This window comes from Lineus longissimus, chromosome 4, assembly GCF_910592395.1.
Source record: "Lineus longissimus chromosome 4, tnLinLong1.2, whole genome shotgun sequence".
NCBI lineage: Eukaryota > Metazoa > Nemertea > Pilidiophora > Heteronemertea > Lineidae > Lineus > Lineus longissimus.
In genome coordinates, this window is record NC_088311.1 from 22,272,374 (window position 1) to 22,289,697 (window position 17,324).

General features: G+C 41.5%; 2 protein-coding genes across 6 annotated transcripts in view; one reads left to right on the forward strand and one right to left on the reverse strand.

The window, feature by feature from the left end:
* LOC135486733 (uncharacterized) overlaps positions 1–2,658 on the reverse strand; it is a 60,995-nt gene extending 58,337 nt beyond the window's left edge. The window contains exon 1 of the mRNA XM_064769806.1: positions 2,440–2,658. The gene's annotated coding sequence lies outside the window, so the exon portion shown is untranslated. The remainder of the gene's footprint in view (positions 1–2,439) is intronic.
* A 1,838-nt stretch (positions 2,659–4,496) lies between these two features.
* On the forward strand, positions 4,497–16,901 carry LOC135486735 (ribonucleoprotein PTB-binding 1-like). Of its 5 annotated transcripts, XM_064769813.1 has the most exons (15): positions 4,497–4,653; positions 5,140–5,321; positions 5,612–5,678; positions 5,870–6,091; positions 6,379–6,629; positions 6,902–7,087; positions 7,378–7,522; positions 7,787–8,073; positions 8,216–9,184; positions 9,405–9,548; positions 10,596–10,769; positions 11,055–11,072; positions 14,973–15,056; positions 15,214–15,285; positions 15,646–16,901. In XM_064769813.1, the coding sequence occupies exons 1-15, from the start codon at positions 4,623–4,625 to the stop codon at positions 15,796–15,798; spliced, it is 2,985 nt and encodes a 994-aa protein (XP_064625883.1). In that variant the 5' UTR covers positions 4,497–4,622; the 3' UTR covers positions 15,799–16,901. The 5 variants fall into 5 exon arrangements, 3 of the variants coding, with proteins under 3 accessions (XP_064625883.1, XP_064625884.1, XP_064625885.1); XM_064769814.1 differs by lacking the exon at positions 11,055–11,072; XR_010446745.1 differs by lacking the exons at positions 11,055–11,072; positions 15,646–16,901 and having other exon boundaries at positions 11,736–15,056; positions 15,214–15,275.
* Positions 16,902–17,324: the final 423 nt, after the last annotated feature.

The window sequence follows — 17,324 nt, forward strand, 5'->3', positions numbered from 1 at the left end:
GAATCAATCAATGAAATCACCAGCAGGCAACGATTTAATTATTCATTCACCTATAATCTCGAAGATATTGAATTCTAGTACTTGTGGTACTAGTGGTACTATAGCTTCTTTGCCAATGTCAGACAGAGGGTGTGGTTATATTACATGAGATGCTTACTGACATTTCCACATGCTGCTCTCCACTGACGATATTCTAGTTTCGCCAAATCAAAAACCGCACTGCACTGCAGTGATTTACTACACACCTCTAGTCTTTCCTTTCCGGCTATAATATATACCGTACAAGACAACTATAACAACAATATTGTAAACATATCTCCGAAACTCTGACATGGCCGTTAAACCTCTTGGCGATATTTACCGAATGATTCTGAGAGGCCGACGAAACATTGCCTGTAATTGCTGATTGTATCTCTCGTTTAACGTTAGTGCTCGTGTGCTCAGGATATAACGATTTGCAGGTTACCAACACACTGGTGTTTGACTGTTGCTGGCCATGTTCAAGTATGGGTGGAGTTAAACTGTTTTAACGGCAAAAAGTCAACGGTATTTTCTAAACTGATAACGACACCACACGGCGAGTAAAAGTGTCGGTTATCCTAAAAGGTTTACGGCGTTCGTGAACGATTTGACATTCTCGACTTTGTCAATAGTATTAACTTTTCAATGTTACTACTACATTGCATTTAAAGATTAGGTCCACTTCTTTGCATCTTGACCTCAATGTACATGCAGGCCTATTGACATTGCTCAGCTTCCAGACAACTCGCGTCAATAGGCGGCTACGGAGGCAATACCGCTTGAAGTTCAGTACATTGCTTCTTTGAGACACACTGTCTTTAGAATGATACAAAGAAAAAACTTTCTCAAGTCGATCAGTATTTTATCATGTCTATCATTTCAATATTTTATCAGGAACAGCCAACAGTGTATGATGAGGGTACATACTCTCAGCACGCTATTTACGAGAACCCTTGTGGTTTCCAGGCATCGCCGAGATACGTGTCAGTTTTCCCACATCGATTTCCGTTGGATAATACGACTGCACCGTATGCATCGTGGAGGCAAGAGCGCAGTTAAAAATCGTGAATAAATTGCCTTATTCTTCAGCACGCTCCTCGGCTGGGCCGCATCATGACGCCCACGACTGTGTTCGGGTTTTTTATTCACTGCTGCAGCGCATATTGGTCATCACTTTTTTCTCTATTATAACGTTCTGTCCAGGTTTTACTATACACTCCGGACGCAGTGGACCGGTCACGTCCTCTCGCCCGGAAGGACTTGAAAGACGATCAGTGTGACCGACCGAATGGACTGCATAGGAGTCTAGGAATTCACAACTACGTTTGTTTAAGAATTTGTTTGAAAATTTACCTAGAATTTGATAAACTTTCCAATTTACTGATTAGCAATGTCAACAATGCCGTTGTTATTGATCGCTTACAAAAACGCCAAGTTTCTGTGCACAACTTCACTAATGTACGAACGGCAGCGTTTATTACCTGAGCCACCATCGGCCTTAAGCCGTATTCTTCACAAACGGCTGGTCATAAACTTACACAACATATCTAAAAGAGGGGACACAACCAACCCGGGGCAACTACTCACTTTATGGGATTATCATTACTAGCAGACAGGAGAGGCACCAAGTGGTCACCAAACACACTACCTTCCGGCGGTCACATTCCTTCAATCCTTTAATCGACCAGATCACGTTTAATTCAACATATAACTTTGCTCTGGGCAGGGATTTTTACGCCTGGCTTATCCGATAGGTAGAACCATGCCATCGCATCACAAATTCAGCTTTTAACGTTTTATATGGCTTTATCTCTCTCTGATATTAAAGTGATCGATTAATTCAGCCCAAGGCCTAGTCTCTCTTCCTATTGACTTTATCATTTTCGCTAAGCCTCGTTCGAATGAATCAGTATCATGAGTGTGTTTGGTATTGTTCGTAACGAGGGGAATGACCGGGTCGATTTTTTTATATTGTAAATTTGACTCTGTCCCTGAGGCAGCGTGGTCTATAACTGGGTGTCGGACTGTAAGAACCGACCATTATATGTTCAATCGAGGTTTGATATCATGCCATATCTGCATATCGCTTGTGATCTTTAAGCACACGCTCGCTGTGTGACTTTGAAGAATATGTGTGGGACACTGTCATTTGGACAAACTCCTTGTTGGAATCCATGTTGCTTCGTTGCTTAGGCCTAATGCAGGAGGCATCTTAGAGCCTATTGCCCCCCCCTCCTACCCCGTGACCAAAAAGTACTAGTACGGCCCAGCCCGCTGGTGAGACTCTGAGGTTTATAGACTGAACAACTGATGGACACTTTTACGTGCACCACTGATTATGCACATCAGATGGCATCATTTTGATCACCAGACGATGGAGATCGCTCTAATATAACCCAGCACGGCAAAATAACTTACCTTTTATACATACAATGTAATCCAAAAGAGACGAAATTTTTGACTACGAACTCGCCGCCTTCCAGGTACAGTACGCTGCTTTTACATCCGAAGTCAACAAAATCCAAGATAATCTTCAAATTAAGTTTAAACACCTAAACCTCCAAAATAGAAAGGGGTGGGAGAACCTTTACAACAACTTCTTTCTAAGACGCATACTGATTAACTCACAAACTCCAAGTGAAGTGTTCACTGAATTCAACACTTTTACTGAGAATGCCGTCACTGTGATCACTTCGCAAACTACAAGAGAAGTGTTCACTGAATTACTTCAACAGTTTTACTGAGAAGGCCGTCACAATGATCGCCTCACAAACTCCATGTGAAATGTTCATTGCATTACTTCAACACTTTTACTGAGAAGGCCGTTACAATGTTCACCTTACAAACTCCATGTGGAATTACTTCAACACTTTTACGAAGAATGCCGTCACACTGATCACCTTACAAAGAAGTGTTCACTGAATCTCTTAATCAACACTTTTACTGAGAATGCCGTCACAAACCTTTTTCTGATATGCTAACCCATGGCCCTTCTATTTCAAACCGAGACTCTCGCAGCTCAATCACCTGACTTCAAGAACTTCAACTGTATGAGTAGACAAATTGCACACTCTTCGAGAGGCTTACTCCAACTGAATTTTGTATCCTTAGATCCGACTGCATAAACTCGTGACAGCTCGGAACTCCTCAGCTGGCATCTTAAAACACATCTAGCTAATGCACCACGTAGTTTGTCGGCGATCTATATCAGTGTTTACTCTCTCCACTGGTATATTCAGAAGTGGTTGGCGTCCACGGAAAATTCAATATTCGGTGCTATGCAATTTCCATCATAACTTTCAGTTTTAGCTTAGAGTAACCAGTCTAGACTAGTCTGGTTACTCTAAGGTTTTAGGCTATGTGGAAAACTGGATCATATGATATGTTAATTTGGCTGCACAGCCTGTTGGTCTAAATCGTCTTTCGTTGTTCTATATGGTCTTTCATGGATATGAACAAGTTTATATATATTGAAATTGAAATCGTGCTTCAGTCTTGTCCTGGGACAACCTTGTCTTCAGGCACAACCATGTCATCAGGAGAAATAAACACTGCAGTCTTCAGTCATAATCAACATCATCATCGGCAGCATAGCGTCTTGTCATTTCTATGATTGTGGGTGAAACTACGGTGCCTGGAACAACACTGCTTTAAAGAAGAACACTGTTTTTAGGAACAATGTTGTCTTAAGGAACAACACTGTTTCAAGAACAAGGCTGTCTCAAGGAACGACACCGTGTTCAACCATAACCCTGTCTTAATTAGGCAACATTACTGTCTTTAATAACCATACACGTACATCCCTACCCTCCAAAGGAACAACATGCAACACTGTCTTCAATCATAACCCTGTCTTTACTCTTTGGAAGCAACACCGTCGTCTATCATAACCCTGTTGTAAGGAAGTTTTCATTCATAACCTGATTTTAGGAATTTTGGCACAACCTTACCATCATGCAGTGTTTCCATCTACATTGTATTTGTTATACTGTACCCAAATGAATGGTAACCAAGTCCAGCCTGTTTATGATCGGTCAGTAGCGCCGAGTGTTGCCCTGAAGTTCAGGATGAGTCTGCTGCACGATGTGACTGATTCAGATTGAGTTTTCATCATGTATGTTCTCTGCCCCGTTTTGACATCGGCGGAACTTGGCAAATGTCTTGACATTTTTGCCTGATTTTTAACCGTTTTGTTGAATCTGGCTGGTATGTGGCGCCACCTACTGGTATTGAAACTAATTAAATGCACTGAAAGTGGCTTCGAAAGCTTCCTTATGACTTTGCTTCCATAAAAATGTGCAGGTTTGGGTATCTGGTGCCAGTAGTTTGGTCTCAGCATGTGCCACACCAGGCACCGGTTTGACGTCACGTCTGATGGATTTAGTAAAACTGTGGAGTGAGACCTTTCCGAGGAGAGGTTAGCGGTAATGGTGGAATAGATACTGTGAGTTTATCTGCGCCGACGATGGGAAAAAATGTGTGAGAATAAAAATTATCCGATTTTCGCTCGATTTTCAGATGAATTTTCTGCATCAATGCCCTCCCAAAAAGACAATATCTAAATTACGCTATTTTTTTGATGGTACTCACCACCAGTTTCAATGTCAGACTTTGATGTGATCATCAAAACCGGTGAGAATAGTCAGTGTTTATGAATGCATAGATTTTCATTCAAAAATATTTTTTCAGAACCTAGTATTCTAGTCCTAGTTACCTAGGCCTTGCAGTTGCACATCATTTTATGCGTGTTGAACTGTGCATGTCATAGCTTATATGCTGCTTGTAAGCTAACCTTCATAAGGAACCTACAATAACAGTGAAGTGGTGGTTTTGATTTCAGCTAGGCTTACAGTTTAGAAGACGTGGGCTAGTCTAGTCTCTAGACTCTTCTCTTATAACCCGGAAAAGCAAAGTCAATAGCCGGGTGTCTTAGACTCTTGTCTCTGGTGGAGTGGGTGAGGGGTAGTGCTCTGTCAGCATAGTCACTTAGTCAGAAGACCTCAACCCAGCTGTAGTAAATTCGGACATTGCCAAAAAGCCACATTGGCATTTTTTTCGAAATTATTCCCTGAAAAACCAAAATTTAAAGTGTGTGTTTATATTTTACTTAACTTACAGAGCCTGGTATGAAACCAGGTGACTTTGACATGGGGGTTCCTGGGCCTCAGACACCCCCTATGACTCCTCCCAGATTGACAGAAGCTGAAGAGATGGCGAGGAAAAGGGCGGAATTCGCCAGGAAAGAATTCTACAAGAATCGCAAGATTTTGATAGAGGATGTGCCACCTGTGACTTACGAGGTTTGTATAATCATAATTGAACAAATATTTTGGCTATCTTATAAAAATAAGGTTTGTTTGTATAATTGACAACACTTTCTGTCCATGCTATAATGTTTCCCCTCTTAGATTCGTTACTCTTTCATGGCCGACCCACAAAGGTCTACATGGCCCAAACCCCCTCTTTTCGTTGTTCCAAATCTAGTCTCAAGGTTTCACCATGCCATCTTCAGAAATTTTTTGATATATTTTAGTCTCTGTTTTCAGGTTGCCTTTCATTTGTACTTATCCTTTCATTCTTTCCTCTTTAGGAAGTGAAGGAATTCATGGGTGGATACAAAATAGCCAACATCAACATCAGCAGAAAGACCAGGAATGGTAAGAGTAAGATACATGCAGACTCGCATGCCGTATGAAGTCACTGACTTTGGTTTCTCCTCATCGTTTTTATCATTGGAAAATTTAAACTTTTGCGGAATTAAATGGATGCAAAATCAAACACACAGGCCCTGTAAATAAAGGGTGTTTACATTGTCGGTTGTCTGTGAATAACTTTTATGATTTTTCAGCTTACGTCATCTTGAAACATGGAGAGGAGGCAGAAGAGATTGTAGATGTGCTACGGGGGAAGAAGCTTCTTGATAAGGAGGTGCTGGTGTCCATCAAACCCAATGAGACCCTGCTCTGTCTGGCTCACTTGCCGTTCCATCTGACGGACCACGACCTGAGGAAGTTTGCCTGTCAGTTCGGTATCATTGAGAAATGTTTCCTAATGAGGAATGAAATGAGCGGTAAGGGATAGCAGTAGCACAGGGGCAGATTGATCAAAGTTCAGTTGAGTTATCCTTTATGACAAAGAGGTGCGTGTGTCCATTAGACTAAACGAGACTCTGCTGTGTCCACCTCTGCCATTCCATCTGACAGGTCATGCATGACCTGAGGAAGTCACTTCAATTCAACTTGGCTGTAGGTAACTTTCCGAGTATGTATTCAAACATCAGGGAACTTATGGTTCATGTATGAAGACAGGAACTTCCTTGTTTGCCTTAAGAATCGATTGAATATTGCTTTTCTGCAGGTGAGAGCAAGGGATATGGCCTGGTGGAATACACTCATAATCGGGACCACACCAACACAGCCCGTCTCAAGATAGACGGGATGGAAGTCTACCAGTGTCGTGTCCACTGCGAATTCATCCAAAGTCACTTGACAGCGTTCAACGACCTGCATTCCAAGTGTTTGTTCATTAATAAGCTACCAGCTGATTTTGTGAACGAACAACAGCTTGATGAACTGTGTCGTTATGAGGTCGAGGTGATCTTTAGTAAGGTGGGTTTCCTCCTGGAATTCTTCTCCCTTTTAGCATGATAACAATAGTATATTGAGTCCTTATCGCAAGTGAATGGAAATAATCACTATTTGTGACAATGAAAATTGCAAAGATACAAAATGTATCTCTTAATCTGAATATGGAAGAAATTTTGTCACCCTTAAAAAAATGTAAAAACTTTCTTTCTGAAATTTTCACTTGTGCGCGCAAAGATTAAAAGGGCTAAAATTGATAGTTATAGTATTGTAAAACGGTTAGTATCATCTTGTAGATCGGAATGAAGAATGACCAGCCCCTCGGGTTTGCCATCGTAGAGTTTACGACATCAGAAGATGCCGAGATGATGCAGGCCCGTCTGCATGGACGCCCCGTCAGAGAGAACAGAACCATGTCCGCTACATTCTGTGTGCCGGGCATGTCCGGGCCAGAACTTTACAACAAGGCATTGAATGCCGTGGTAGGTGTCTGTTTCTAATGCAGTGTTAAATGATAACCTGTACCCGCTCCTCCTGCTCGGGGGTTACCGCTGATTTTGTGTTCAATCAGTGTCAGGTTATGAGCGTACAATTGTTATCTACCTTTCGACTCTCTGTCAATCAGAAAAACGAAACAGGGGTGAGCCTTTTTGAGTTGAACCCATAACTTTCCCCTAGGCAGCGATGCTCGGGGTTATCCAAGATTGGATGAGCCCGGCGCTCTCCACAATGCCTCTTATCTCTTACTATTTGTTAATATTCCTTTCTCTAGGGCACTGGTCGGTCAGCTGGTAGCGACGTTAAGGCGCTGGGACTCATTCCGACACCAAACATGCCGCCCCCGTTTGCGAATAGAAATACAAACAACATGAATCCTGGGATACGACTGGGAATGAGGCCACCTCCACCGCCACAGGGTATTTCATGAACAGTTTCTTTGCTTCGTTATTCTGTATGTGGCAATTGAATTGCCACAGCCAAAGCTTAGAAATGCTTCCTTGCTATACCATGTATATATGCTGTAAACCATAAAACTTTATAAATTTACATATAAAAAGTATACATGTACTTGTAGAGTCACTGATTTAGCATCATTGCACTGAAAACTTCTGGTAGGCTGATATAAGTCCCCTTTCAGGATCCAAATCGAGCAATTCTTAACAAACTTTTCCTTCTTCCAGTCGCCCAAGGTTTGCGCAACCTCTTCCAACAGCTACAAGTCATGCAACAGAACATGAACCAGCTGATGCAGGGCGGTCCAAGGCCTCCCAACCCAGCACAGCCCCAGCCCTCGCCGATGGGAATGGGGTTCCTAGGTCCCGGACCCAACATGCTCCCGGCAGCCAACCCCATGATGCAGCAAGCTATCACGCTACTGGCAGCATCTCTACAGAGTCAACAGCAGCAGCAGCAGTTGATGATGGGGTTGAATGGCTTGCAGATGTTGATACAACAGCAAAACAATATGGTAGGTTCAGGCTGGAAATTGACAAATAGCAACAGAAATCACATAAGACTGTTCATATCACCAAAAATAAATAAAGACTTGTTTGATCTAAATCTTCGCAGCTTCTCAGGCATTCATGTTCATGATATTCTTTTTATGTCAGGGTCCCAATCGATTGCCCCCAGCACAGCAGGCCCTTCTTGGGAACCCCATCATGCTGCAGACCAATAACTTCCTCCAGGCCCTCGTGTCACAACTTCAGCGCCAACAGCAGGCGTCAACACAACCTCCGCAAGAACAACATCCACCGCCAGTCAACCGGCCAAACAACCAGGAAAACAGGCAACAGGGCCCAAACCAAGGCCCAGGAATGATGCCACCCAATCATCAGATGAGGGGACCAATACCTAGCAGCAATATGATGCAACCTCCACCCGCACCACAGGGACCACAAGGACAGAGACAAAATTCGCAGCCCCCACCGCAATTCCAGGCGCAAAATCAGAATGCATTAAACAATTTACAACAATTGTTTATGAATCTACAAAAAGGTGGTGTAGGAGGCAATAGTGGGCCGAACCAAATGCAACAACAACCGCGCCAGACTCAACTAAACCAACAAAATCAGCCGCGGCCAAATAACATTCCACAAAATCAGGGACAGGCTTTGTTACAGACTATTCTATCTAGTGTCATGAACTCTATTATGAATCTTGGTAATAAGGGCCAGAATCAGGAGGGGCCAAGAGACATGGATCACAGGAGGCATAGCCCCGAGCAGCGGGGACGAGAGAGGGAGCGCTGTCATTCGGAACGGAGTTATCACAATCGTGGTGCGCCGTTGAGTAGTATGCGCCCACGCCATGCCAGTACAAGTCGTGTGGGCGAAATCGAGGATGGGGCTATTCAAAGGCTGTACGGAAATAATGAAGGGGACCATGGAAGTCGCCAGGGGTGTCAAGACCCAGTGTCTCAACCACCCTTGCAGGGGCGAGTGGGCTATCAACATCTTGATGGTGGCCATGTGGGAGAGAGAAGGGAGCGGCCGCCTGAGAGAGAGTTGAGACAGGGCGACGATGGACAATTGGCAATCACAATAAACCAAGAAGCCACAACGAGTAAAGGTCAGGGGGTAAGTGGTCAGTGTTAATTATCGCTTTGCAGGAAGTTGTTCCAAACCGAGTTCTTTCGGATGAGATTTCGATATCATTCCATCAAAAAGTTTGGATCGTGAAATTGTGCAGATTTCTGAGGTCTTTTCTTTTCAACATGTTTCTTCATTATTTCACTCCGGCAGACCATATTTTGTTTGTTTTGTTCATGTTCTAGCTGAATCTAAATCCTAATTCCAGGATGGTTTTTCCCAGAGTTACGTCTACACCACTGAAAAGTCTGCTGTTCCCGATGGTGATGTTGACCAGCAATTTCCCTCGACATCGAGCAGTGGTCAGCCTCCTCAAGAAGGCCAACAAGGCCACTTTGATCCAAATTATTATGTAAGTATTAGAATTATCAAAATTCAAGTACCCCTCTGCTTGTCTGAGAGCAAGCCTGTAGCTACCTTTTCGGTCTTGAAAGGGCAAAGAGCTCACAGGGGAGGGGGAATGGCACTTTTTGAAATCACCTGGAGGGCATTTGCCTTCCCCCCCTCCAGGTATCCCCCTGGAGGGTATAGGCCACCAACAAGTTTCTTCTTGAGCACATGTTAAACTTTAATGTCTGCTGTACTGTAACCTGGCCACGGTCCTTGGCCTCTAAACAGGCCAGGGGTTATCCTGGTTTCTCTAGCATTAGGCAGTTAACTTCATAATTTCAGTCAATATGTTGTTTTTTTCAGCAATCCCTGCCAGCCTGTCCACTTAACTTTCTTTGCGCCTGCTCACATCATTTCAGTACTATTTCCCTGCCAGTGGTCAATATGACCAACATCAGTACAGTGGTGAACACGAGGAAACCACTGTTGTACAGGTATGCTCAATGGCGGCAACTGTGTACAAATTCAGCACTGCTTTGGCTACATGTGTGACTACAGATATGCTGGCTTTCGTGTCATTGGGCTGTGCTTGCACACATTTGGCCCGTCAGTCTTGTCTCGAAGATATGGATTTTTGTGTTCTATATATGTGACCAAAATCAAAGTTACAAATCAGAGACAAGAAAAAATTAAAATTTCGTGTTTTGTGACTGACATCAGAATCTAATATTGTGAAGTTTGGAAATATGCAGGCATCAGAAAACCCAAGATTTTGAGAGAAAAAAATTGAATCGAAATCTTCGCAATGTGCGTGTACCTGTCACTCTTCAGCTTATTGTCTTCAAGTTGTGTATAAAACAGCTCCCTACACGTGTCCACGTCCTGCACGTCGTGTAGTTCTGACCTGATCATCTAGTTTTGAGCTTGGCCGAGTGGGGGTCTTCGTCTCAGTACAGCAGCTTCAGTCAATTAGGAAATCTCTGTTTTAGAAATCGTCTTGTATGTAGAGCGGTGTTAGATATTTGCTGATCTCTTCAAATATTCAGTTTCATGTTCTGTCATGTTCCAGGTGTACAACGACTATAACAACTATATGACTCAGCTCCAAGTGCCGCACCAAACTCCCAGTGCCTCCTCCTCGTCCCAGTCCAGCCCGACCGGCCAGGGAGGACCCCCAAGCCAGGAGTGGGTCGGTCAGCCACAACAGGTACAACAGCCTGTTGGGGCCCGGAAATCAAAAACAGTAGGTCTTGAACTATCGCTTTCAAAATCATCAACTTAAAGTCAACAGATCAATTGTTTTCGTGATTTCAGTTTATTTTCATGCAGTGATCAATCACATAACACATAGAAATCAAGAACCTATACAAGCATCTCAACCTTTATATAAGTATCTCGCTGTTTTTTCTTGTCATACTTTTTCATATTCGTGTACATGAAGAAAGAAACTGAAAACATTCTGCAGGTATTTTCATCTATAAGTATCACTGAATTGTTAATGTCTTTTATTTCATTTTGATTCTCAAAGAGAATAGTTTTTCGAAGAGTAAGTTTTTACATTGTCCCGGTATTGTGGGTTCAAACATTGTGTTGTTTCGATGTTCATTGCACGCACAATGGGCCGTGTGCCTGACTTCAAGAAAAATATTGTGATTCAAATTTTTAAACATAATGGCTTTAAATGGTGGTATTATGTACATGTACCAATGTGCAAAAAACTTTTTTTGCAATTTAGACCTAGGAAATGTGTTCATCAGAAAACAAAAGGACTTTGCTGACCCATCTTATTTTAGCTTCTCACCAACACTCAACGCAAGCTGCGGTGTTAGACAAGGAAATAAACGACCTACAGCATCTCACGCTTTCGTACAAGCGTCACTTAAGATGGCAGCACGGTCACTTGGTGTGTGTCTAGTGAAAAGTAAAAAAGTACTTGTACCGCTATGCGGGTCAGTGGTGCTTAAGGGTTGTCATCTTATGTACCGCTCTGCGGATCAAGGGGAGTGAAAGGGTGGATTCATTTTGGGGTAAGAGGAGAAAGTTTGTGGATATTTTGATTTTGAGGATTGTATTTTGTAACAAAAGGCACCTACTGGTAGCCCCACCGCCCCCCCCCCCCCAGCTTCATTGATTTCACAATCGCAAGAAGGTATAATGATATATTCTCGATCCCTCCAAATTCTATAGCTAATATGTTATTTCTCCACAGTGACGCCACCAAGATGACTTTGAAGGGCCAGCATCGATGATCATACATGAGCAGCCCCCGCACCTAGCCTGCTGGCCGCAAAGAAGACGTTGTCAATAAATTGCTTTCTCTTAAGTATGTAAATGGCTGGGACTGATATCAACTGCATTTAGTGATGACACTGACGTGGTAATGAGGAAGTTTTGTTCATATAACAGTTATGAGTAATTTCTGATGATGGAATAAAATTTGACACTGACAGGAAACAATTTAACCAAAAAGTTTTTGTGAGAGCTATTTTGAAATGGTTTGTGTCTGGGCATATCGAGTACTGGCTACCTTCTAATTGAATTGTTGGATGATATTCAAAATGAAATATGAGACAATTTGTGTAAAAACGCATTGGCCTGTCCTCATTGAGTTTATTCTGATAAAACCCAAGGTAATCAGATTTTCCCGAGTGACACACTTATCATTTTAGCCATGAAATTATATTTTTCTGTGGTAATTTTGGAATCGTCCAAAATTTGTATTGAATAGGTTAATATTTCTTAAAGATGATCCTGTGATTCCAGTTGATTTCAGTCACCATTGGAGTGAATGGCAAAATACTAGTTTGTTGCCTCCTTGCTTGTAAAGATTTCTTGAATTATCCGTCAGTTGGAGAAATCTTTAAAATTTGCAACAAAACATGAATAATGCACGGAATTCCATTCTGTGTTATTGTCTTTTGATGGAGAGCAACAAGATTGTATTTTCATGTTTTGTGCCACAAAATCACAATAAGTTAATTTGTGGTGTGCTTACTTGACATTAGGGTGGTGTGTGTGTGTGTATGTGGAATGCCTGACGAAATATTGTATGATTTCGCTTCTTCAAAGCTAACCATATCATCTCTATCTACTATAGATCGGTGTTTGACATATCCAGAGCTAGCAAAATTATCCATTAAGTACATAGTCATTGAAAAAAGTATAAATCTTTATATGGTTTTGAACATATCTTTGATAACACTGTAGCTTTCCTAAAAAAATTTAAACAAAAACCTTATAGATGGATGTGGAAAGTGCTCTTCAAAGGGGTCCACGCGTTTTATGTCAACCAAGATATGGTCAGCTTCTCTTCATTTCAGTACTCTAAACATTTCTTACTAGCATTCACGTTTCATTAGACATTTCAAAGTTGCATGAAAACGCCTCAATTTTTCCTCAAAATATCAATTTATCAAAGTTATGTCCATTTGTATTGTCCTCACTCTCCGCTATCATGACAGCTTTTTGTTGAACCACTACGATCTCTCTGTTTGTAGTCTGTTTGATGTTCCTCATCTTTGTGGTGTCTTCTGCGACCAAACCCCAGCGCCCCCTTCACAAAGAGCTCATACCAATATTCTAAAATGACGTGCACTTGCTTTTGCCTACCCACTGTGTGGGTACACATTGCATATCTTCAAAAACCTATTGCATGTAATTTGTTCAGACTATCAACCTTTCATCTGTTGGTTTCGATTGCATGTTTGTTATCAGCCCTCCAACCCGTTTCATCTCGCTGATGTCAACACCCATCACTTTATAATGTTGCTTTTTAAGATTATCAAAACACCCGTCATTTTATCATTCTCTATTAAGCGTTTCCCAGACAAGCGTTTTTGGTCACTGTGACCTGTAACAGTGCCATGAGAACATGACAATCGATTGCAACTCAACCAATCAGCAGCCTCTGCCCAATAACGATTGTCATGTTGTAATGGCTACTTCACGGTCGCTGCATAAGAAACGACTTGTTTGCAAAGCGCTACACGTACTTTCCTCATTTCATAGATGTCTTATTGTGTGTTGAGTTGTCCTTGTGTTGTAAGCCTTCCCTGAAGTGTCCAAGTGCACTGCATCTAGCCTGTGTGAGTGCGAGTGTGGATGTGTTTTCAAACCTTCTTTGTGTCTTGGCTAATGAGAGTTGGATCTTATTTAAACTTTCAGGGAAGCGGACAGAACGTTGCCACATGATTGTTGGTCTGAATTTTAACCATCATTCAATTTTTTTCAGCATTCCTCGTAAAAATATAAATCATCCATTATTCCACTATCCGGATTGTTTCATGAATTTCACCCATCATAAACAGTAAAGTCTTCCTTAAACCGCATCACGACAGATGTTATTAGTGTTCATGACTTTGCAGTAAGATTGTCATCCATCATGATTTTCAATCCATTTCATGCCATAATATGAGAAGGACATGTTTTATGTTGCACAAAGTAACTTTCATGTATCATAATTGACATTTTGCCAATTTTTTTCCGCAGAATATTGTCACAAAAGTCATCAGATATACAGTCCTCTCCAAAAGGCATAAATTGTGGCCATCTTTGCATTGCTACTGAACATTTTTTCAATTGCCTAAAGCATTGGCCCCCTTGTGGGTTGCTGTATTTGCCAGTCCCTTGCCCTGCAGAGACCTAAATACCTACAAAAATAAGTGAAGGTTGCCATAGGTTTTTTTTGCTGCACTAGATGTATCTCCATATCGGAGAGGTCCAACAAAGAGGCGGGTTTAGTAGCTGGAAAGCCTTGTTCATTTTCAATAATCGAATTGATTTCATTCATCTCATAATAACATTGGATTATGTGTTGGAAACTGGTGTTGGCATATTATGTGATGTTTTTGTTTCAATTTCATGCCGTCATCTTTCAATTGTTCATTAAAGTTTAGAAGCCCATCTGCAGAGATTTGGTCATTTGTTACTTGTCATTCAGTTGTGGAAGAGACCGTCACTGTCTCGGAGAAACGACCTTACTTGCATGAGGAACATGTCAGAGTTAGGAAAGTTTTCCGAAGTCTTGACATGCAGGTTGGATGAGCCTTCCACCTCACATAGTTGTGTGGTCACCGCTCATGTTATTCAGAACTGATTCCTGGAGATTGAGATATGTCGGGATTGTGTGATTGTTGGAAAGGTGTGATTTTCTTCTTGATGTCACAACACTTCAGGTCGTTGGTCTTTGCAAGTTGATTTCCTAGATTCGGAAAATACTGAAAAAAACTTCCGCCATCGAAATTAATAATTAAGTTTCTGTCCTTGAAATGGTATATAAATTATATTGAATTGATTATACATTGATAATATGACTAAAAATAACCAATAGAAACAAAATTTGACCACCTACTCCCACCTCTCCATCTGCTGAAGCTGATATATTGTGACATCAGGAAATCCACACATCTCCATTCATTTCTTTAGCATTTTGTCCATCCTGTTGCAGATGGTTGAGCGGAGTCATGCAAGCGGGTCGAGCTCAGACACTACTGCTCCTGTGGGACAGAAGGGACCTGATGGAGTCATGCAGGTTAGTCTGGTGATGACAAGAATGGCTTTCAGTCTCGTCCCACAGAGACGACCCAAGAGTATTTATACCTTGTGATAAAACCCGGCCCCAATTGCATGTTTGCCAGCAGTGTCAACCACTAGGCTATGAGACTCCTCATATTTGTGTTGTATTTCAGGCTGTACAGCAAATCGTGGCACAATCTCTCTCGGGTGGAATGTTACAGAATCAATCTGCTAGTGCTGCTGGGGTAGGTTTATATGAGGCATCGTGTGGGAATTATTTACCTAAATCATTTGAAATATTCTCATTGTTTCAGACCATGAATTTGAAGGTATAACTTATTTCATCCAATGAAGCACTTTGTTGAAACCGTTACTTTGACCCCATGAATCCTGCAGCCCGCCTTACAGAAACTCGAGGCCTGGGGTATTAAAGCCGACATTTAAATGTTCGCTGGTGTTGAGCACTTTTAAAAACTGCCCTTTAATTGTAAAGGGATAGAATCAGTTGCGTTTTGGGAGTAGTTCAAATTATATCAAATGGGGTAGTCAAACTCGTGGGCAAAGTATTGTTCTTTCAGAGTTTGACAGTTGTCTTTCCATTACAGAGCAGTACACCAGTGAACCCTCTGAAGAGACCAGCGACCTGCCTTGTGCCTGGGCCAGAACCTAGCCCAGAAGGAGAGTACGTCGGCCAACATTCCCAAGGATTAGGCGGGCATTATTCAGCATCATATGTGAAACGGAAAAGGCTTTTATGAGAGCATAGGGAGAAGTTGATAGCTTGTTTTCATTTTCTGGATGGTTTGTTAAATGTTGGCACCTTAGATGTTATGTGTGATGAAGTCTTGTGGATGGCTATTTGTTCTGCTGAAATTTTAGCTTTACCCAAGAAGCTTGTGCTAGAAGAGCGAGAGAGGGTTTGTTTGTTCCGCCTTGGGTTTATTGACCTGTTCACTGCCAGAAACACTCTGTGGGCATTTTGTATGTCTATGTAATTGAAGTGATTTCTCCCTGTTAATCTGTCCTACTTACGTGACCATGTGTACTTGGAAGATAGTTCGGGATTCCAGAGGTCTTATGTCTTTGAAGTTTTTCAGAATCATGTCATAATAAATGTGATTGGTGTAAATGTGATTGTATTCACTTTATATTATTAAAGTCAAGTTTTAATGTAAAGTGTTCAGAAAGACACTTCATATATGTTAATGAAGCCCACATTTAGTGTAAATGTTCTGAAAGACACTTCATGTTAATGAAGCTCAATTTTAGTGTGAAATTTTCAGAAAGACGCTTCATATGTGTTAATGAAGGTCACTTTACAGTAAGTACTACATTCAGCTAATGTCACTGCCATCATGCTGCCATGGATTGTTAAAATTGAGAAAATAATTTGAAATCCAAATGACTATTTGAAATAGTTTTAAAGATATTTATTGAAATTGAATGCAGATGGGCTGTGGTTTTATTTGCCAGTTTTTGATGTGATTTAGGCAGAGTCTTGCATGTATACTATACACTGCCACATCTGTTCGTAAGAATTAATCCATGGGCCTGGCTCACTGCTTTATGCATTGTTTGTTATGTTAAGTTCATTGATAAGTTCACAACAAGAGGAAGGACATTTTTCTCAAATTTTCTATTTTTTGCATATCGTGTGTTCACAGGTGCAAGGGGGTTGAAAAGATGATTTAAATGTGTAACAGTTCTGTCAAAACCATTTGCCATAATTGTTTGATTTCATCCTCGCTTATGTTAGTGTTGGTCGAATGGTGTACGCTGGATGTTAGTTTTCATTGGAGATATGGAAAGATATTGTTGTGCATCATTGTGCAAAGTGTCATTGTTAAAAATAAATTGTTCTTGCTCATGTAAAAAAGTGTTCTAGTCTTGATTGATAAGTTTTGAAATAGAGCTGTAGCTATTAATACAGGGATGTGTTTCCAAAATGGAGAACCCAATTTTGTCAAAATAAATCGGAGAAACCTGTGTGCTGATTTTGCAGGAAATTAGATTTCAAGTATAGTCCATGAATGTCTACTGGTTGTGACAACGGGCTTCATCAGATCTACTCCAGATCATAATGGTTGTGACTGATCGCTCATGCTTCCCTTGGTCTTGCTGACTGGTTGTGACAACAGGCTTCATCGAACTCGCTCCAGATCATAATGGTTGTGACTGGTATCTCGTGCTCCTCTTGGTCTTGCTGACTGGTTGTGACAACAGGCTTCATCGAACTCACTCCATATTATAATGGTTGTGACTGATAGCTCATGCTCCTTTGGTC